Source organism: Bradysia coprophila, chromosome III (genome assembly GCF_014529535.1).
Source record: "Bradysia coprophila strain Holo2 chromosome III, BU_Bcop_v1, whole genome shotgun sequence".
Classification (NCBI taxonomy): Eukaryota; Metazoa; Arthropoda; class Insecta; order Diptera; family Sciaridae; genus Bradysia; species Bradysia coprophila.
The window spans coordinates 3,540,014-3,562,273 of record NC_050736.1 but is presented as its reverse complement, the minus strand read 5'-3'; the positions used below and the strand labels follow the sequence as shown (position 1 = coordinate 3,562,273).

General features: G+C 35.7%; 1 protein-coding gene across 9 annotated transcripts in view; it reads left to right on the top strand.

Moving 5' to 3' along the window:
• LOC119075351 (protein furry) overlaps nucleotides 1-22,260 on the top strand; it is a 98,119-nt gene that overhangs the window by 2,883 nt on the left and 72,976 nt on the right. For 5 of the 9 annotated variants that reach the window (XM_037181821.1, XM_037181803.1, XM_037181813.1 and 2 more), the window contains exons 2-21: nucleotides 1,814-2,023; nucleotides 2,087-2,675; nucleotides 2,743-3,088; nucleotides 3,155-3,389; nucleotides 8,150-8,255; nucleotides 8,321-8,556; nucleotides 8,616-8,780; nucleotides 8,842-9,158; nucleotides 9,219-9,674; nucleotides 9,733-9,859; nucleotides 10,163-10,355; nucleotides 10,420-10,596; nucleotides 14,463-14,606; nucleotides 16,152-16,319; nucleotides 16,417-16,566; nucleotides 19,937-20,106; nucleotides 20,264-20,430; nucleotides 20,519-20,605; nucleotides 20,665-20,688; nucleotides 21,926-22,080. In XM_037181821.1, the coding sequence (XP_037037716.1) occupies nucleotides 1,814-2,023; nucleotides 2,087-2,675; nucleotides 2,743-3,088; nucleotides 3,155-3,389; nucleotides 8,150-8,255; nucleotides 8,321-8,556; nucleotides 8,616-8,780; nucleotides 8,842-9,158; nucleotides 9,219-9,674; nucleotides 9,733-9,859; nucleotides 10,163-10,355; nucleotides 10,420-10,596; nucleotides 14,463-14,606; nucleotides 16,152-16,319; nucleotides 16,417-16,566; nucleotides 19,937-20,106; nucleotides 20,264-20,430; nucleotides 20,519-20,605; nucleotides 20,665-20,688; nucleotides 21,926-22,080 (4,222 nt within the window). Of the gene's footprint in view, nucleotides 1-83; nucleotides 327-530; nucleotides 577-1,813; nucleotides 2,024-2,086; nucleotides 2,676-2,742; nucleotides 3,089-3,154; nucleotides 3,390-8,149; nucleotides 8,256-8,320; nucleotides 8,557-8,615; nucleotides 8,781-8,841; nucleotides 9,159-9,218; nucleotides 9,675-9,732; nucleotides 9,860-10,162; nucleotides 10,356-10,419; nucleotides 10,597-14,462; nucleotides 14,607-16,151; nucleotides 16,320-16,416; nucleotides 16,567-19,936; nucleotides 20,107-20,263; nucleotides 20,431-20,518; nucleotides 20,606-20,664; nucleotides 20,689-21,925; nucleotides 22,081-22,260 lie in introns of those variants that run through there. The other 4 variants (XM_037181839.1, XM_037181827.1, XM_037181793.1 and 1 more) reach the window with 3 other exon arrangements.

The window sequence follows — 22,260 nt, the reverse complement described above, 5'->3', positions numbered from 1 at the left end:
TGATTTGACCGACAACCGGGTTGAATGGAAAAAGACTAATATAAAACCACTTTTCGTCGTAAAAAAAGCACACAATTTTAGTGAAAGAAAATGTGATAGATAAAATTGACTGTTTGTGTTAAGACAAGAAAATTGAAAAACTATATTTTCAATATTTTTCTCTTGTATATATTTAAACCAAAATATTGTTTTGTTACGGAGCCAAGATTATTACGATGTGTTGGATTGTGTTACTACGTCTATATGTCTATAGAAGTTCACTGTGAAAATTTTTGTCTAAACAGATGAAAAATGGATGGACCTATGCCGTATACTTACACTTACCCGTAATTAGTATTTTAAAACTTTTTTTTTTGTTCATTTCCTTTAAAAAATGACATGTTGTGATCGGTGTGCTCTCAAAAAAATGTTTTATGTAAAATAAATATTTTTCAATTTTGCCAAAATAGAATTTTTTTCATAATTTTTCATGTTAGTTGTAAATTAGAAATGTTTATAATTGGTCGTTCAGCGCTGTTCGATTAATAAAAAAAAATTATTTTGTGATGTGGTCAAGAGTTTTTCATATTCATCGAAGTAAATGACGAATTAAAAAAAAATTGGAATTTTTTCTTGTTGATTTTGAAGCAAAGATGTTTGGAGCGTTCGTTTTGATTGATGTTGTATATATACAAATTAACAAATTAATAAAAATAACATGTGACATGCCGTTTTTTTTTTTCTTTTCTTAAATATTTTGTTAACGTCATCGTTGAATGGTTGAACATTTATTAATTTCTACTAAATTAAACTTTACACCTTTGGCCTATTCATTAGCAATCGCTAACCTATTCGATCATCACCTTTCATGCGATTTATGGCGTATTTGTTATATCATTAGTAATGGAATCAAAATTGAATTGATCGGAGTTGAAAACAAATAAAAAATGTTCACCTACACAACATACAGCAACCAGTATCGAATCTGATTTTCTTTTAAATCGAAATCACTTTTCCCAACTTTGGAAACCGGTTTCAACAGGTTTATAATAGTTTTTCATGCTTCATTTTCCTTGCTAAAAAAAGCAATTCTAACCGATATTTATATCAAGAAACAAATTAATGCGACGGTTTTGTAGGACAATATTGATTGTGCCTTGCTAACACACTATAATCATCATCAGAACGTGTCGGTTCTGATATACGTTGTCATACGCTGTACTCACACAACAGGCAAGGTGGTAGTTTTAATCATACGCTTGTCAGATACTATTCTCATTTTCAAAAAATAAGTTACGTGTACATTCTGACCGAGCTAATTTTCATTTTCTCGATGCATTTCTGTCACTTTGTGGACGATTCACATTTTTGCTGCATATATATGTCAATAATGAATAAAAGGATTATCTAGGTTCCATCCTTCAAGTCAATCTCAGAAGTTTAACCCCTCCACAAATTTCATATCTTTTTACAGATCTAACACTTTTAGCGGTCATGTGATCATAAAATCTATTACTTCTTCTGTTTAAAGTATAGCGTTCGGTTGAAATTCTTCTACTTCGTTAGTTTTAACATACATGCGTTATGTGACTAATCTGAGATCATTGTTCAGTTTTGAAGTCATTGTCAATAACAGATGCTAGCTAGGCTGAAGCTGATTGGTATAAATCGTTTCGGTTGCTAACTTTTTCAAGAAAAATTTGAAGTTTTCAAAGCAACGCCTTGAAGCCTATTCTGAAGTTTCAATGAAGACACTGCACACGTCTGTTTGTTTTTATTTTTTTTTTACAATTTCCTGATAACTTCTTTCAATAAAATGTTATTTTCAATTCAGATCACCCACAACACAGTGATCATTCCATCAACATATCCGAACCGATTGTCGATAGTCGACAAACATCACCCAGTTTCAGACATTCAACCAACCTAACCAGTTCACCAAATGATCGCAATTCACGGCATATATCGAAATCGGAATCATCACCCGAATGTGGACCGATGTCGGCTGATTCATTTGGCGAATCGCAAACGGCAATCAATTTAGGTAAGCAATGCGATACAAACTCTATATCAGCAAACATGTATCAATGATTCATAAATCTTTAAGATCTGGAAACAAATCGTCCAAGTGTGGTGGCTACGTCAACAAGATCAGCTTTCTTACCGTGGGGAATACAGACACGTACATCAATGGCTGCAGCAGCTGGATTAATCGACATGCAGTCACTGACGGACGGAAACCTTAGACCCGGAGAAATAGTTATGCGAACCTTGTTTGCCGATTTCACCAAACAAGCAGAGAAGAAAATCGAAGGTGTTATGTTGGAGCCGTCCGACAAAAATCTTTCGAAGCTCTTGCAACGTGGCGAAGATCCTCAATTCGATCAACTTCTTTGTGCTTTCGGCACTGTTGCTGAACACTGTTTGCCGTCATTGCTATTGACACTGTTGGCATGGCACAAGAGACAATTATCCGATAATGAGATAAAAGTCGACCTTAAGAGAATGGAAAAAATGGCTACCAAGTCAAATGTGGATTTAGAGCTTCAACTGCAACGTCGTGAATCGGCTGTTGAATTCATATTTTGTTTGGCGTTAATTGAAATACTCAAACAACTACAGTTTCATCCAGGACACGAGGACATTATTAAGAATTTCGAAAATTTGGCATTTAAACATTTTAAATATCGTGACGGGTGAGTTCTCTTTGCTATCCTGTATCCGGTGGACATATTTTACGAAATCTTTCGACAATTCTTACAGACTTCAAACGAATCCTAATGCTCACAACATTCACATGATCGCCGACTTATATGCCGAAGTTACTGGCGTACTGGCACATAGTCGTTTCAGTTCTGTACGAAAACGTTTTATGAGCGAATTGAAGGAACTGCGTCTGAAGGAGGCCAGCCCACACACAACGCAAAGTATTATTAGCTTACTCATGGGAATGAAGTTCTTTCGCATTAAAATGGTGCCAATCGAAGAGTTCGAAGCGTCATTCCAATTCATGCACGAATGTGCTCAATATTTCTTAGAAGTAAAAGATAAGGACATCAAACACGCATTGGCTGGATTGTTTGTGGAAATATTAGTTCCAGTCGCAGCGGTAGGTTCTCAAAATATTTTACGTTGAAGAACAAAAACTCAGCGATCTGTGTTTGCTCGAATCTAGGCAGTGAAAAACGAAGTCAACGTTCCATGCGTGAAGAATTTTGTCGATCTTCTGTATGCACAAACGTTGGACGCATGTGCTAAGTCAAAACATCGCTTGGCATTATTTCCACTGGTTACGTGTTTGCTATGCGTATCGCAGAAAACATTTTTCTTGAACAATTGGCACTACTTTTTGGCGATGTGTTTGAGCAATTTAAAGAATCGCGATTCGAAAATGAGCCGTGTTGCTTTAGGTAAGTCTAAAATTTTTAATTGAAATTTTTATTTTACAAAAATCGATATTCGGATGCTGAACACGTCACTGTTGTATGTCACATGCGCCTCGTTTAACAATTTGCCAATCTGTACGAGAAAAAAAAAATGAACGCAAAATTGTCGTAACTGACTCGGTGAATCAATAATGATTTATTCGAGATCTCTAAACTCACTCGTCCGTGTCGTGCAATTCAACAATTCCAATTGACATCGGTTAAAGAAAGTACGATTTTCTCCATTAAGCGTTCCACAAATAAGTTTTTCACTATCAGGACAATTGTATCTGCATGGTGGCCTATTTTCAGCTGCTGTGACATAGACAAAGAAGAGAGCTGCAACGGTTTAACAAAGTGAATGTCGTAACTCTACTTTACTTTAAAAATCTCGAACGTAATCGACAACCTCAACAAACTATTATTACCTAAAAAGAAGAATGTCTTGAAGAGGGCCATCTTGTGTAACCTTTGGTGCTGGATTTTTTATACTAAAACGATTGATTCACGAAAAGTTTTGATTAATATCAGTTGTGATAATCATAAGTAACCTTTAATAGCAATCGGAACAAAAGTAGGATGATCAAGGTTACTGTCAACGGTGAACGTGTTCGTTCAATGCACAAGTCTTTTAATGAAACATGTTCAGTGAAACGTGTTTGATACGAGTTGTTATGATGTTTACATTGCAGATCCGCAACCACTTTTTAGGTCAGCTAGAAACTAGATCGGTACTTGAATATGTTTGAAATTAATTTTGGTTGCACAAAACCGATGAAGATGTTAAAAAATTTTGAATTGATTGATGACTAGTAAGACCAATGTGTATTAGATGACCAAAAATATTTTTGCAGATTTTACTTAGATCTTATCTGAATGACCAATACCTATTTGCATTAAAAATTCGAGATTTTTTTTGTTCATTTGCTCGGTATCTCATTACTTCCAGGCTAGAAGTTCTATAATTTTGATCGTAAGTTAAGGATAAATGTCAAAGCCAGTTTAAACCGAACAGGAGTTAAGAGTAACTACCTAGGGAGACACTGATGATTTTCCATGATCGTGAGTCATAAAAATTTAAACTTATCTCTCCGTTTGTTCTTACGGCACAATATCATGTTGTCGTTTACCAGAATAGACGTACTTTCGCAGTATTAGCGAAGGTCATTGACCTACGATTTCACATTTTTCTTTTTCTAGAGTCGAGATTTATTTGAATTGAATTGAATTTATTGACACCGCCAAAAAACTGGCTGAATATAAAAATGTACAAAATATACAAAATATACAAACGTAGATAACATAAATACTTAAGACTACTTCCGTCAAACACTAAAAACCAAGCTCCTCTAAAATTAAACTTTTAAACGTCGTTCTATTCTCACACTTAGACACAACCGCTTTATGCTTATTAATAAGTCTAATCAGCCGAACGATCGGTTGTTCTGATAAATACACATTCGAAAACCGTGGCTCAACCAGCAATTTCATAGTAGTCTCTCGAAAACCGTAAACACTTTCACTTCGAACAAATCTAGGCGAGATAATATCATCAGTCACGTTTCCTTTATACAAATCAAAAGCAAGCATTGCATCAGTTATTGTTCGACGAGTATCCAAACTTTGTAACTTCAGTTGCTTGCATCGATCCTCGTAAGGAGCCAACCTGTATGTCGTTGCGTTACTACGGCTTTCTAGCAAATAGATAACGAACTGTTTCTGTATAGATTCAATATCGTCTTTGTAGATTTGCGCCGCAGGATTCCAAATTGTTGATGCAAATTCCAGCCTTGGACGTACATAAGCCAAATAGAGTATACGTTGTGTCTCTTTGGTAAAATTGCCGTTGGAAAAATGTTTAATGCATCCAATCATCTGGCGACACTTCATTCCCATATGCTCAATGTGACTGCCCGGGTGAAACCACCTGTTGACCAAAAATCCCAAATCGTTCATTTCTTCGACTCTCTCTATGACGTGATCACCCATTGTGTAATCGGCTTTGATGAACGATGATTCACTTCGGTAAATGCTGAATATGTAACATTTGTCCTTGTTGAATTGAAGACGATTCTCTGTGTTCCATCTATTAACGTTATTGATATCTCGCTGCATTCGATGTATATCGCTGTGATCGAAGATAATGGACGCCAACTTGATGTCATCCGCAAATAGTAGAGGGCACACAAATTCAAGAACGTCGACTACATCATCGATAAACACTGTGAACATTTGTGGGCCAAGAGAACTTCCGGCCGGTACTCCAGATGTAGATTCGTACAATCTTGACTTAAAAATGCTGATTTGAACGTAATTGGTCCTCCCAACCAGATATTGACACATCCACCTTGCTGTTTTCTTCCCAATACCAAATCTCGCAAATTTCACAATTAACAAACGTATTATCACTTTGTCGAAGGCAGTTTTGTAATCACCGTAACACAAGTCGAGTTGACATGATCGTTCGAACGCATTGTGAGCCATAATTGATAGACCTAGCAGATTGGTGACAACTGATCTCTCATTCCTGAATCCATGTTGCGCGCTTTTCAGTTGAGGTTGAATAATTTCACTAATCTTCTTCTTCACTGCAATATCATGGATTTTTAGTACGATCGTTTGGATGGCTACGACTCTATAGTTCTTTACGTCTGCTTTGTCACCCTTTCTTTTGCATACCGGAACGATTCGTGATATTTTCGATGTGGCTGCTATTTTACCAATATTGAAAGATTTTTGATACAGCAACCATATTGGCCATGCAACTGATGATGCACACATTTTCAAAACCGATGGTTTTATCTCGTCTGGTCCAGCTCCACTCTTCCATTCCAGTGTATGAATCGCTGCTTCAATGTCAAACAACGAGACATTAATTTCTTCAGCACTACTTATCGGAACGTAAATATCGTCAAAATCCCAATTCTCTTCATCAGGTACGTAAATCGATTCGAAGTAATCAGCAAACAAGTCTACCACTTCTTCCGTTGTATTGCCAATTTTATCACCGAATTTTAGTCTGTCAGGGTACTTTTCGATGCCACCATTCATTTTCGCAAACTTCCAAAATTCAGCTGGATTCGATTTGATATTTTCTTGTGTCTGGCGGATATATTCGTTGTATCGACGGTCGCTTTCCTCACTGAATAATTTATGTGCCTCTTCATATTCCAACGTTGTTGATTCGTTTCTGGCTTTTCGTTTAAACAACTTGTCACGACGATTCTTAAGACGCTGTAACTCTGGAGACCACCGTTCGAGTATTTTCTGACTGTTTTCTTTGGCACGTTTTGTTCGATTAGAGATTTAATGGTCTGAACGAAGAACTCGTATGCTGCGTCAACATCTCTGATATTAAATTCGTGTTGGAAATTGATCGCATTCAGTTGGCATTCCATTCTATCATAGTGGTCGCGTGCATATTGATACACAGTAACGTCTTCGGTCTTTACAGAGGAATTAGCATAGTAATCCACCATTATTTCGTAAGGTACGTGGCTTGGATCTTGTTGATTTTGTTCGATGATAGTGAAGTTGTCCTTGCTGAGTCTGAATTCGTTTGAATTTTTGACAAAAACCAAATCCAAAACATTCGAAGACGTGTTGCGAAAATCCGACAGTTGAGACAATGACAAACTGAGCATTTTGTCCAAAAAATACAGAGCATCGGTTTGGTAGTTTGATAGGCTCCCATTCGCAGAGTCATAAAAATTTAAACTTATCTCTTCGTTTGTTCTTACGGCACAATATCATGTTGTCGTTTACCAGAATAGACGTACTTTCGCAGTATTAGCGAAGGTCATTGACCTACGATTTCACATTTTTCTTTTTCTAGAGTCGAGATTTATTTGATTATTATAAATCCTAAGCAAGTTAAATAGCAACAACAAATTGGCAGCAATTTTAACTCAACCAAGTCAAAATTTTACTTTCTGTAAAGAAATTCAAAGTTTTAAACGCCAATTGCGGTGACGTCGTTGTCGGCTAGTTGGTATTTCATAAGATGAGCTTCAAACCTTAAAAATATAGCAAAAACAACATCAAAAGCTTTTTAATCAAAGTGGCAGAAGACCGACTTTGAGCGCCTCGCAGTGATAGTATCTTAAAGTTAGAGTCAAATCCACGATCTATTGGTGATCACGATGAACAGATGTCTGTGCTTTCTATATATGATTTGTACTTCTTAGTATAATGCTACGCGTTTTTCTCACCACCATGTCGCTCACTTTGTGTCTCGCCCTTTGTTGCAAATCGTCAATATCAATATCACTGTCGTTGTCACTGTCGTTAACAGTCATGGTTAAAACCGCTGAATTCAATGTTTCTATCAAAGAATTTCAAACAAAAATCGATTTTAGTAAAGAATTCTTAGACCCTATCCCAATCAAATTATTTGCATAATATATTGTATTTGATGAGTACGATTGGAAATCACATCGCATTTAAATAAATTATTGAAATTGGTTTTGATGTCTAATTGCATTATCTTGTTAATTTGGTGATAATATGCCCGGAGAAAGTAAACAGAATTCACGAGATGCAAACCACTCAAAGGTGTTCTATTTTAAAAGCGGTATTCAAATAGAAACGTGCTTCAATAAACTAAATGGCACAACATTCCACTTCAATGACATCTTTAAATAAATGAAAGAATCCTTTAAATATCCTTGAATTCTATATTATACTCAATTTGCTATGAGCTTGCCGTTTCTAATTTATTATTCAATTTCTATTTTCATTTCCAGAATCACTTTATCGTCTGTTATGGGTGTACATGATCCGTATAAAATGCGAATCGAATTCTGCAACGCAATCGAGACTTCAAAGTATCGTCAATTCGCTGTTTCCAAAGTACGTCAATTACAAAATTGTCATCGCCATCAGTTACTAATTTTTCCTTGCATTGATTCCCACAGAGGTTCAAAAGCCGTTGTACCACGTGACACACCACTAAATATTTTCGTAAAAATCATACAATTCATCGCTCAAGAAAGGTTAGACTTTGCGATGAGAGAAATCGTTTTCGAGCTATTGTGTGTGGGCCGTCCGATCAAAATCATTATGACACCAGAGCGAATGAGCATTGGATTAAGAGCTTTCTTGGTTGTTGCCGATTCACTTCAACAAAAAGACGGAGAACCACCAATGCCACGTATGTTAAGGCATGCAGTGCTGTTGGGTTATATGTTTTCATATGGTTTTTATCTGTAGGTACCGTCGGAGTGCTACCGTCAGGAAACACACTACGCGTGAAGAAGACTTACATCAATAAAATGTTAACAAATGACACAGCTCGTAGCATTGGGTTATCGAGCTATTTTCCTCATGTGAGAAGGGTGTTCGTTGACATTTTGCGTGCGCTGGATGTACACTACGGTACAGTTGAATGGGAAGTAGAAATTGAATTTCGTTTTTAAAATTGATTGTCAATCCATAGGTCGTCCACTGATGCTGACGAACATGCAGAATTTGAATAAAGAGCCAGATGAAATGTTAACAGGTGAACGAAAGCCGAGAATCGACTTATTTCGTACTTGTGTGGCTGCGGTACCACGGCTGGTACCTGACACAATGACAATGCATGAATTAGTGGACATGTTGTCACGTTTAACTGTTCACATGGATGAAGAACTTAGAACGTTAGCACATCAGTCGTTGCAAACGTTGGTGGTTGATTTTCCTGATTGGCGCCAAGAGATCATTCAGGGATATACCCAGTTCTTGGTGCGTGACGTCATTGATACGTTCCCACAGGTATGCGATTAAACTCCATTTATCTGATTCAACTTTTACTGATCCTAAATTACGCTTCAGCTGGTGGATGGAGGTACTCGTTTGCTACTTGTTTTTATCAATATATGGCGGAGCGCTTTGGCAAACAATCCTCCGCAATCTGTCATCCTCAAATCTCAAACGACAGCCACTTCGACAATGGACTCAGGAATAACGCCAAACATTCCCACCCAACCATCATCAACAATCAATTCCAATTCCAGTGGCACATCTAGTATTAACTCAAGTGGAATCTCTAGCATCACTCAAGCGACTACGGTACATGTACCAGAAATACCGAAGAAGAACGAGCAGCCGCTTGCTACGACAATGCACTATGTGCAAGGCTTCGCACTGGTCATGTTATGCAATTGTCGATCATATCCGCGGAAATTGGCTGTAAATATTCTTAAGGAAGTGAAAAATTTGATAAAAGCTTTAGGGCTGCCAGAGACTGAACCACCTCTGATTGATGTTATTGACAAGTGTTGTCCTCAGGTAATAAATTTAGATTTGATTTTGTACACTGTAAGGTACACATCGAAATGTTTCGCAGGTTTTGGAAAAATGTCTTCCTATGCTACCGCAAGCTGAAAAAGTGGCGATGCTTAATGCTAATGTCATTGACTTGCAGTGGATAACTGATAGAACGAGTGGAATTTGGACGACCAGTCATATGGATGGTGCGTATTTTCTATTATTTTTTAGTATTTTCCTGTTTCGAAGTGTGAAAAACGGCAATCGTATCGTAGCAAAGTCGTTAAATCTGTTACTTCATTTGTTTAAATCTCCTAATAATGAGTGGTACAAAATGCGAATCTATCACTTCGATAATTTTATCAAACGTTTTGCTATACAAGGGCACGCTAGTCAAAGCTCAAAGCTTACTTTTGTCATTGCTGTCGATATCAGATGACTAGCCGTTTCCATAATGTCGATATGTATCGCTTGAGCTCGTTACGAATTTCAATTTTTTTTATTCACAGATTCAACGAAATCGTCTACATCCACTTTAAATCTATTTCAAACGTCTGGACAATCCTGTGATCCATGGGCAGTTTGTCTGTTCGGCTTCATGGAACGAAGCCGTGTACTGCGCCAATGTCCAGCGGTAGTAACGCAAGCATGGCCGATCTGTTACCATCGCGTAACTACTCTGTTCAACATCATTGATCCAACGTAAGTTTATTAATGGTTTGTCGATTGTTTGTCAATTTACTTAAGAATTGTTTCGACATTGCAGACCCGTCTCGGACAACCGAGCATCGTTGCTCCGAGCGCCACCAAAGAAAACGCCATCCGAAGCGCAACGAGACGCTTTGTCTAAGTTGTGGCGAAATCAAGTGGCGATGATAATGAGATTGGTGCCGCAGATTCCGAGTGTGGCTATACGATGCGCATCGCCAGATTTGAGTCTCAGGTACGTGGAGCTTTATGAATCCGATAAACTGATTTTTCTAAACATCCATTGTGGACTCACCATAATTCGTAAACAATTTAAAAGTCGTAAATGGCTGTCGTATTTTATCATTTTCATCGTTTCAAATTCAATAAATTACATTAGCCATAGTCAACTTCATTGGGATTGTTCCGATCAACCATTTGAACATTTTAAATCTAATTTTTTTGTTGATTCCGCAAAATTAAGGTCATTCTTATCACTCACTGTTAATGGAATAATTTTTATTTGTTGCAAAATTTAATATATCTGTGTCGCATGATTAAGGCTACGAATAATGGTTTTTAACGTATTGGCTGTACGGATGAAAGTTTTTATTTTTGTTTTTCTGCACTACGCTACCAATTTCTGTGTCATTCTTTTGCTCGGATACTTACCATATAAATACGTGGATGTTGTCCTGTGTTAGTGTTTAAAGTGAAATATAAACCACATGCTGACATAGATTTTTCCTCCCGGTTAGTCGGCTCAGTTTCCCTTTAACGCAGCAGATAAATAATGTACTTCGTTTATAGTTTCTTACAACCATATACACAATATAATAACCGCATTATATTACAGACGATGACGGTTATTTCCTCACATCGTCTGATAGCATGTTCAATATTTACTGTAAAATTTCCTTCAAGAAACATTATACGAGTCTCGAACGTGAATTTGGTTGACTTGTTCTACTTACAGTTCATATTCGCACAAGGCACATTCGTGTGTAAAGTGGTTATATCACCATTGTGAATATAATGTGAAACCGACGGAAAGATTACACGTTTTCACTAGGTTTCTTCATCACTGCTTCCGTTCAAAGAAATTTGTAGAGGAAAAATATTTTCGAAAAGTAGCTTTTATATGCTCCATGAACATGTGACAGCTGATTACTTCGACCACCGATAATATCATTAGCCACAAATGTGTAACCTATCGAACAATAGATTCGGGTGTGTACGGTGTTCAATAAAAACATCCGTTGAGGAATTGTATTACAGTCACAGACGATTTCTACTCGAGATAGTCGCAGATTCGCAAGTAAAAACTAGTCGATAGACTTGGAACAAAACATAATACAAAGGTTATCGTTGAATCTTGGCATAAAGACACTAAAGTCTGATATAAATAAATCCAACCAGTTCCAATTTACCTTCAACATTTAATTGCCAGTTTTGGTTGCTAAAGAAGAAGAAAAACATGAGGAGACTTTCCATTGGAAAATGGGTATAGGCGACAAGATTAACGATAAAATAGCACTCATACTCGCTTCGGTGTAAAATGTCGGTAACGGTCTGCGACTCTTTTGATTGATTCGTTCTTATAATGCTACAGTTATTGATTTATCGGTGGAAAGATTCGTTTTAAATTGCTATGGAATTAAACGAAATTCATTTGTCCTGATTTTGTATAAAAATGCATTGAATTGAGCTGTTGATAGTTGTGAAAAATCCGATCAATTTTCCAACAGAAAAAAAACTTAATTCGCTTTTTTCATTTGTGTCAATTATAATGTTACCTTTATCAAATTGTATCTCACAATATTAAATTGTCAAAAACATTCTGACTATAATCCTGAAAGCTTTATTTAACCTACCACTTTAAGCGTGGGATAACCAAAATGACAGACAGTGAGACAGAGAAAAAAACAACAACCGAAACTTCTACTTTTTGGTTTCGACGGGGAAAATAATAATTTAAATGGAAAACACTTCATGTAAAATTACAGGTTTAATTTTGTTTGTAAACACATTGATGGATCAACATTGACTGCAGTGAGAGCAAATATTATTTTTAGTGGGTTTATTATTTAAACTCTTCCGCTAGCGGGAAAATGGAAATGGATTAAAAATAACAAAAACTGAAAAGCTAATAAACTCTCCCTGGGTTGTATGGATTGCGATAAAAGCTTTAAAAAACCTGCCATTCAATCAATTCGCATTGTTAGTCGGGATTATTTTGTGGTTTAAATTTTTTTTTTACTGGAAGCTAAATTGTGTTTTTGACTTTATTAGTCGAGTGCGAATAACATGAAGCGATACACGAATTTAAACTTAAATAATAGTACATTACACATCTGAGGGAAAATTTCGTTGTCTACAAAGGGTAAGCTTGTATCTCGTGTCTAAGGCGATCGCCGGGAAGTTGGCTCCCTAGACACTTCAACAAAAAATATATGTGAATACCGTGAATAGTGGCTGAAACCATCCACTGCCTCTTGATTATGAGTCGAGCTAACGAGCTAAAATGAAATCAATTTTTCATCCGTCCGGCGTGAGTAATACTATTTTCACCACTCAAATGCTCTGTCTCAGATGACAGTTAAGGTGCGGAAAATTTTTTATTTTCTATCTTGTTTACTGTCACTTTGCTCTGGTTTAGAAAAATGGTGTAACGAATTGATGTGTTAATTTCGTGGATAGAAACGGTTATTTACACCACGCAATGATGAAAAACTATATGTTCATCTCGTGTGAGAAATTGGAAATTCCAACTCAAACGAATTGTGGCACTCAATTCACTCTGGTCGCAAACTTCGATCTTCTTGTAACCTTCTATTTTCTACCCTTGGTAAACAAATACCTATTGGTATCAGTGGCCGAGTGGTACCGAAACTCATCGCTGGCTCAAACTTACGGCTGCGATTATATGTAAAAATTAAGTCAATTTATTTACATGAGCCGTTTCATAAAATATAGTTAGGTGTTTACCCCAAAATCTTGTACATCATTTGTTTAACCATTTATTTTTCTGTAATCGTCGGTCCACCTTTATTTCTGTGGTTGCTGTCGATTACAGATGATTAGCTGTTACCGAAAGGCTAACAAATCTTTATCAAATGGACAGTAATGCTCAGCAACTCATCACTCAGGTCCGGCTATAACTTTAATCAAATTTATTACACTTAACGGAAATGAGTTCATGAAAAATTGTACCAATTGATTAATAGAACACCATCACCGTTTTTGTTATTATTCTACAATTTACATTTTACCGTCCATCCGTAATTTACTTTCAATGCAGATGAGCAATTTAAAACTGAAATCACCTCATCGGAAAAATAAGAAACACAAAGTTGACTCCATTCATCAAAAAACGTTTTTGTTGCTGTTTTGTCGGATTAAATCCTTCCATAATTGATGAATTTTTAAAAACTCTTTTGTCTGCCTACAAATCTGAAAATAAATCGGGTATTATACGCTCCGTCGATTAAAAATATTTTTAGACACGAAATATAATTTTATTCATGTTTAAAACTACATTTATGCTTCCCATACCCACAGTGTTACCGCTTTAATTTATTACTCAATAAATCCGCTTGAAATAGAAACTAACCCCTTCCACTGGTTAATGGTTATTCGCATTTCTATCACAAGAAGAGAAAAAGTAATGATATTCCAAGAAATTGGTATTTAAGCTTTCAACCCCGTTTAATTCTTAAGAGCTCTATTGAATTGTTCAATAATACGTAGGAGTAAGTTTTCCTTTGTTGTAGAGACTGAAAGAATAATAAATTTTAAAAAAATGCGACGAGAAATGGGCTTAAACGAGGACTTATTGATAAGTGCAAGGCGAGGTTATTTTACAGTTCAATGATCATAATGTAAATTTGGAGTGAAAGTCAGATAACGATATAGATGTTCTGGTCGATTTTCTTCATAAATTCAATCAACTTTTGTTACTACATTTTCATTACACATTCATATCGATCTATCGTCGCATGCATATATCTTATTTTCTAGTTAAATCAACAATTTCTAAATGTTTTTTTTTTCTTTCCCATTGTTTTTATGAAAATTTAAATATAAAATCGAAAACAAAACAAAACAAAAAAACACTTTTAGTATGCATGACAACTCGGATTCACGTTCGTTGTCCGATTCATTGGACAATATACCGTCGAATGTATTTGGACCCGAAGGAATTGTGACCAGATTCACCTTGCCACTTTCGTATGGCCGCAAAGATGCTCGACAAAAGCGAGTTGGGTAAATGCAAATAAAGTTTTATAAAAAACAACACAAACTTAGAGCTAGAGTGTTTTGTATGTCATATAGTTTAGTGTTTCATTTACTTAAGATCTTCTGTCTTTAAGCATAATAGAACTAGACGCACAATCTATCTGGTGTATGTCAATGTGGGATATAGGTAAACGTTATTATGTGTGCTAACTAGAAACTTATTTTATTTATTACAAAACAAACATTTGATAGTTCAGTCAACCAATCGTCGTATAGCGTACAAACGGACTTTTCAAGTCGAACCAATATTACGTATTGCTCAGCATGTAAAACGTTTTGAGTTGAGTTTTTTTCTCCAACTTTCCCTCAGTTATTATCCAGTCAGTGTCGCATGATTCCATAAAATGGACACAAACATTGGATTAAAAAATTAAAATTCAAATCGTCACTCAAAATCAATTTAAATTGGTTAGGTTGACTGTACTATGAATTACAATAAGGTGTATATACCAGGTAAGTTAGAAAATAATATTAAGGAACTACGAAATGTTCGAAAGCATACGTTAGGTTGATATATATTGATAAATAAAATGTAACTTTATCTCTATCGGTTTCAATATTCACAACAGCACTTCTATATGGTGAACGGGAAAATATCTTAATCACATTTTAGCAGTCGCAGTGTTTTTTTTTCTAGGACTTAAAACTTGCCTTTTAGGTTTGCATTGACAGCAAAAAAAGGGATCGAATTTTTTTGGGAATAACTTATTCACAACTAAAACTATTTCACCCTAACGAATAACTGTGGCGTTGAAAAATATGTTTTGCATGGAATGCAGGAAGTTTGAACGTGCGTGAAGTTGTACAATTAAAATCAAACTTGCCAAAATAATTATTTTATCCTAACCAGTGATAATAATGCCATTCCGATAGAATCGGTTGACCCTTTTTTTAATGCGCAATTCACGGAGAGATTTAACGAGCTTTTAATTCATTAAAGGCTGGGATAGCATCGATGTTCTTATAAAACCGTTAAGTAAAACCAAGCTTTTCTCTTGCTTATTTTTCAGCGTCTGTTGTTGAATTAATGGAGTTCATGTTTTCCTCTGCATTCATTAAAATTCAGGTCACAAAATTCGCTGCAATTTAAATTGACTTGAACAAAGTGAAAATGCCATTTTGCCATTATGTTCTTATGTTCTTTAAAGTCCATTTGTAAATATCATTTCGACGCTTCATCAGCATTTTCCTTAAGCTATCTTCACGGGTGTACGTAACGTTTTCTACGTGAATGTAAAGCGTACTGTCGTATTATTTACAGTTTAAGAAAAAGTACACGTACGCCATTTTCAGGCTGCACACCGCTTAGTTTAATTACAAATCAGCATTCGGTGCGTCTGAGTTTCGCTTTCACTTTCGAGAACTAAAAATGCAAACGAAAGGCTGTACATAAAAGAAATTGTTCTGTCCCAACCATATTGTAATTAAAATCAACCGTTGTAACAAATCGCCTTCAGCACCGTTACATTTACCAAATTGTTCACGTCTAATTAATATACCAATTTTCCACAGCTCCTCTCCCGATTCATTAACAGCCGACCGAAGTGACAAATCATCAGCGGCTGCAGCATCACCAGTGGCTTTGTATAAATTGATTGTACCATTACTACGGTGTGAAGTAGCTGATGTACGCGACGCTGCCGTCAATGCACTGGGATTAATTAATCATGATGCTTTGAAGTGAGTACAACATTTTCTATATTGCATGGCGAGAGACCGTTATCCTCTTGTTTAAAATAAAATAAATATTTTTCTTGGTGTTTTGCTCTTTTTCCAGAGACTTAATGGATGAGCTTGTTATATATATCCGAGAAGCTGTGGATCGTAAACAAGAAAATATGAGACGAAGGCGTCGCAGGGATGCTTTACGTTTGCAATTGGTTAAAGTGTTGGAAAATATTGCAGCAAATTGTACGTTTGGCATAAGGTAAGTTCGTAAATTTATACTGAACTTTTGAGATGGTTTTTCATGAATGTGAATATATTTAGAGAAACAAAAATAACAATTTTGATGTGCTTTTGTTTTACTGTTTGCACGACAATGTGAGCAAACAATATTACACGCTCTGTAAAACTGCTTAAATTTTCAAGAAAACCAACATTTGTCTTCGGGTTTTTCTGCATTTATCTATGATTATGTACATTGTGGATACATATTTATCAAATAATGAATTTTTTTTCTGCTAAATTACAAGCCTGTTTTACGTTAGTTTTTCATTTCTAATGGTTTCCCTATAATATATTGCTGGAATACTGTGCACAGCAATTTACTTTGTTGATGCATTAAATAAAATCAGTTCGTGATGACTGATACCATACAATTTGAAGCGTTGTAATATTTCATCCATTTGTACTTTGTTCTATTTAAAAAAAAAAAAAAACGTGTGGCTCGATACTATGACTTGTTATACAAAATTATGCACCACTCGTTTAACTTCCTTTTCAAGACAAAATATAAAAGCAAAATTCTGAAGAATATTTATAAATTCAGGGATGCCCTTCCTACCGTCACGAATGAACATTCAACTTAAACAAGAAACCATACATCTTCTCATAATTACATTTATTTTAATAACCCTTTAACAGGGACATTACAATGCTCTAAGTTGAATAGGGAGTTTGACTATGATAAACTTGAAAACTAACCGACGACGCAATCAATATAAATCAAATTAAATGTGTGATGAAGTGAGCTTTTACTTCCGATGAACATGCACAGTCAGCTCCCTACAGACTCTCAACCTCAACGTTTATATGTCAAGTAGGACAAATCCAAACGCTTTCCTGGCTTATTAAATCTTTAAGAGTCATATCGCGAAATCTTCGAACAATCGGCTTGCCATGCCATTCTGATTTTTGAAGAGTATGGTACCTATCGACTCCTTGCTTCATTACGAGTTCAACGAGGTGCATCTCGCCTCTCATGAAATTGTCGTTTTCGTGCTAGAGCTGTTGGAAATATCGGTGGTTTTCAGGTGGAAATTTTTTCACCCTAATTATCTCGGGTAATACGGGGTTGACTTCGTTCAAATTTTAAGGGATTGTAGTGTTAGACTAGGCCGATCACACAATACATCAATTACGTCGAACCGTTGACTGTACTGGCTTCAGTGACTGTATTGACAAAAACGTTTCTCTGACCAGTGACGCCTGCACGCATCGGCGAACCTGACGGTTGAGGGTTTCATTGGAAGGCAAAGACTCGCTACTGTGCTGGAGGGACTATTGGCTGTAAGAGATATGGCAATTTCTAAAATGTCACTTAGTACTCCGAAGAAATTTCGACCGGTTTGTTGACCACTTACTTTCTTGATACCTCAGCTTTCCAACGATGATTTTCCCGACTTTACTACTTACAAGAAATGAGATTTTGGTTTACTTTTCTGAAACAGCCGAGTTTTCGGGATGGTTAGATGCGTGCGATAACGTCCTCAGACCTTGGGATACATTATGAAACAGTTTGCTGTACCAAGAAAACTAAGTTCACATGAGAGCGGTTCACCAAAGTACCCGATGGTCACTTATTACGAGAAATTTTCGTTTACTACTTGTACATGAAGAATTAAAACGAAAAATATTGTTTTTCCGATTGTTTAGTTGTAAAAATCGGAAAAACAATATTTTTCATTTTAATTCTCCATTTATACAAGTAGTAAACGAAAATTTCTTGTAGAAAGTGACCATCGGGAACTTTGGTCACCCACTCTCAATGAAACCCTCAACCGTCGGGTTCGCTGATGCGCGCAGGCGTCACTAGTCAGAGAAACGTTTTTGTCAATACAGTCACTGAAGCCAGTACAGCCAACGGTTCGACGTATTTGATGTCTTGTGTGATCGGCCTAAGCACTACAATTCCCTAAAATTTGAACGAGGTCGACCCTTTATTACCCGAGATAATTAGGGTGAAAAAATTTCCACCTGAGACCCACCGATATTTCCAACAGCTCTATCACGAAAATGACAATTCTGCGAGAGACCAGATGTACCTCGTTGAACTCGTAATGAAGCAAGGATTCGATGGGTACCATACTCTTCAAAAATCTGGATAGCTGGATACGTTTAAATTTATCCTCCATACAAATTGTTCAAAGAATTCGCGATATGAGTCTTAATACTTGAGCCCAATATAATAACTGATAATGAAGGAGATATCTAGCCATTCATAATGTATAACGTTTGTGCATAATTCTGTTGAATGAATTTTTATTTTCAGAGAAAATGGTCCTTTTGCTAATTTTTTTTTCTTTTGTAGATTAGCACGTTGTAATCAGATGAAAAACGATTCAACGTTTTTTTCGCTTATTCGCATAACATTTTTACGTTGAATCGTATACCTTTTTAATACTTACAATCTTTCTTTCTCCTTTTTATTCGTGTTGAATAGCAATATCGTTACAGCATCGCATCGTAATATATAGAAAATAATAGTGGACCAAATAGTGACAGTGTATCAGTGTCATTTCACATTTTCGCACAATACCGTGTGAACCAAAATTCAATAAACTGGCTGTTTTCCCAACATGTGGATAACGGAAAGATAAAATGTGAAAATTGTAAGTCCGAAACGGCGCCGAGCTTGATAATACATCTTGTGTACACGGCAATCATTGAGACCCAAATTATGAAATAATCTATTGTGCTTCATAAAGTCGACGTTTGTAGCACTCGTCAATAAATTAGGAGTTCTATATTTGAGGACGTGTACTGTAAAAATCGACAACGAGACGTACACTATACTGTGTGCTGGGAATTTTGTTGTTGTTTACTGTTTTGGACACGTAAATACTGACACTTTCGAGTCTAATTCTTACTATTTCACCGGTTTCTCTCATTCGTAATGAGTTCAACTGACAATTGAGAGAAATCAGAGAAATTGAGAATAACAGCTAGAATAGCTTAGACACGTAATAGATATGTAATAGCAACAAAGCATCGGCGTTCGGAGAATTTCATTCTTATTGTATCATTCAAACAAGTTACATTTTTATATTGTCCGAGTAATTTAACTTAAATGAGAATACTGAACAGACCTAACATTTACAATACTTATTTCGAGTTAATAGGAAATGTTATCAAATGTTCCAGCAGCAAATGACATATTCGTCCCTCTTTATGTTTTCCGTAATTCGACCAGAAATCTTTCATACAATTGGCTATCTAAATTTACATACGGTCTTTTCGGTTACATCACTAACTTTTCGCTATGCACGAATGAATTCTATTTTCCCTCCTAAAACAATAAAATTGTTATCGTCCGTAGTAACACTAATGACAAATTACGTTTCCTTTTTAATTAGCTCATGTGTTATCGAAAGGGAAACAATGGCACTACATCCGATTTTATGTGAATACATAGAAGGCGCTCGGTTGTATCTGGAAACCGAAACAGATAAAGACAACACCAGTATTCGTGAGGTGAAAAAGCACTTTTGCGACTTCATACGAATTATGATAAAAAGTTTCTCTTGTAAGTAAATAACATTTTCTTCATCAAATGATTTTCTGTGTATGAAAAGGACCACCACACTTATGCTTTTTATGGTAAATCAGAAATAATTATATTAACCATAATCAATTTATCTTTTCTTTCTATACCTACTTATGATATACGTCGTAAACATTAGTGGAAAGTTGTGCTACATTGCTATCACGAGATCTGAAAAGTAATTTGTTCAATCTTTTTGCGTCGTGGGGATTACCTTTTACTAAACCGTTGGGCATTGGATCATATCATGCGGGTGGTACAAATAATTCCGTTGAAGAGGGAAAGTTACAGTTTGGGGCACTTATGGTACGATATTCTTTTCTTTTCTTCTATTAAAAGAACATGGCAATTATCTTGTTTTCGATAGTGTAACTATTTATGTGTAAATTTCCAGGCAATGTCAGCATTACTGTGCTGTGGACCGTGTTTTGATCCACATTATTTGTCGGAAGAAGGCATCATTTATCCATGGTTGGATTTGGTAAATTCAATTGAACAAAATTTTCTTTTTTAGATAAAATAAATAAATTTTGTTTTCAGATGCTAACCTCAACTCAAGACAATGTAAGTACAAAACCTTTGTTAATATTAACCTTATGTTTCTCAACAATAACAATTTAAAGTAGAATGTCTTATAGAAATACGTTCACTTGATTCGGTTTTCCCATCTTCACCACAAAGCTGAATGATTTACAGCATCAAACACTCTCAAAATCTCGACCGAAAATGTGTTAAATATATTCCGATATATCGCCACAACAACATATTTGTTCGGTCGTATGATAGCTTTGAGTGGGTTACCAAATTCACCAATAAATCTGCTGTAAATTCCATTCTGTTTTTTTATATATTTTTTTATTATTTCACCTCATTGCAAAGTAACGAGAAAAAATGGTGGTCCAAACGATTCGGCCAACGAATATCAGATTCTCTTTTAGAGTTACGGTTATTGCATAGAGGTTTCTGATAAAAAAAAATTCTTTATGGTCCGGTAAATGGTTTTCGGCTAACAGAATAATTTTCGTAAAATTGAAAGCCTCTCAGACGATATTATCGTTTAAACAGATGATGCCGTAACATAGAAAAAAAAAATTAAACTGTTTCAATGCAGACGTATACACTTTATGTACTAATTAAGCTCAACAGCATAGTTTTTGCATGACTTTTACACCAATGTTTTATTCAAAAAGGTAACATTCTCGTCGGAGGAGATTGAAAAAATAAATTTTCACTTCTAATTGAATTGCATATTTTCTGCAAACAACCGAAGAAGAATGTTTTATTTATAGGAAAAGTTCTGCCAGTAAAATACAAGCATGAAATCTAGACTACAAACATATGGACGATTTCAATAGCAATGCATACAATGGTTTTCCTTTTTCAACCGAAAAGAGTGTAGAAGACGATCAAGAGAAATTCAGTTTTCAAACCATAACACAATTTCCCATTGTTGTTCTGTTATACACAATAACGTAATGTTCATACGAAAAAGAGAATCCATAAATCAGAATTTTGATATTTTTGGGTAAATTTATCATTTAGATTACCGCTTGAATGTGTTAAGGTACCGAGGAATGCTCGTGGTGCACACAAAGAAGAAAAATCAAATATAATCGAAGCGTTCCTATTAAGACCAATCCGAGAGTTTACCATTCAAAAATATTTATATTTTTTTAGCCTCACATTTTATTTTGAAGTACAGAAACGGAATGAAGAGCCATTTTGTGTGTCGTTTATCTCAAAAGCAGGGAAATTGCTTTCTGTCAAAAGAGAATTTATTTTTCCATTTTTTTCCTTGCAGATTTATGAATTAGCCAGGGATACTGTTGTTTTGCTATTGGAATCTAATCCAGACATTGGACAATTACTGGAATGGGTAATCGATCGGTGCTATACTGCTGCACCACGTGAAGCAGATGCATGCTTTCTGGCATTAGCAGCTATATTCAGTGCAAGGTAAGTTTCATTTTCATTCATCTCTCAAACGTATTAGAAACGGCTGGTTACATGGTTTTGCACCTGCCGGAAACTCCATTTCCTCAAATTAAAATCTCCAACCCAACACCAATACGTAATCTACTATCGTACCAAAAGCACTAAAGAGACTTATTATTACATTGTATATGTGCTAGCCGT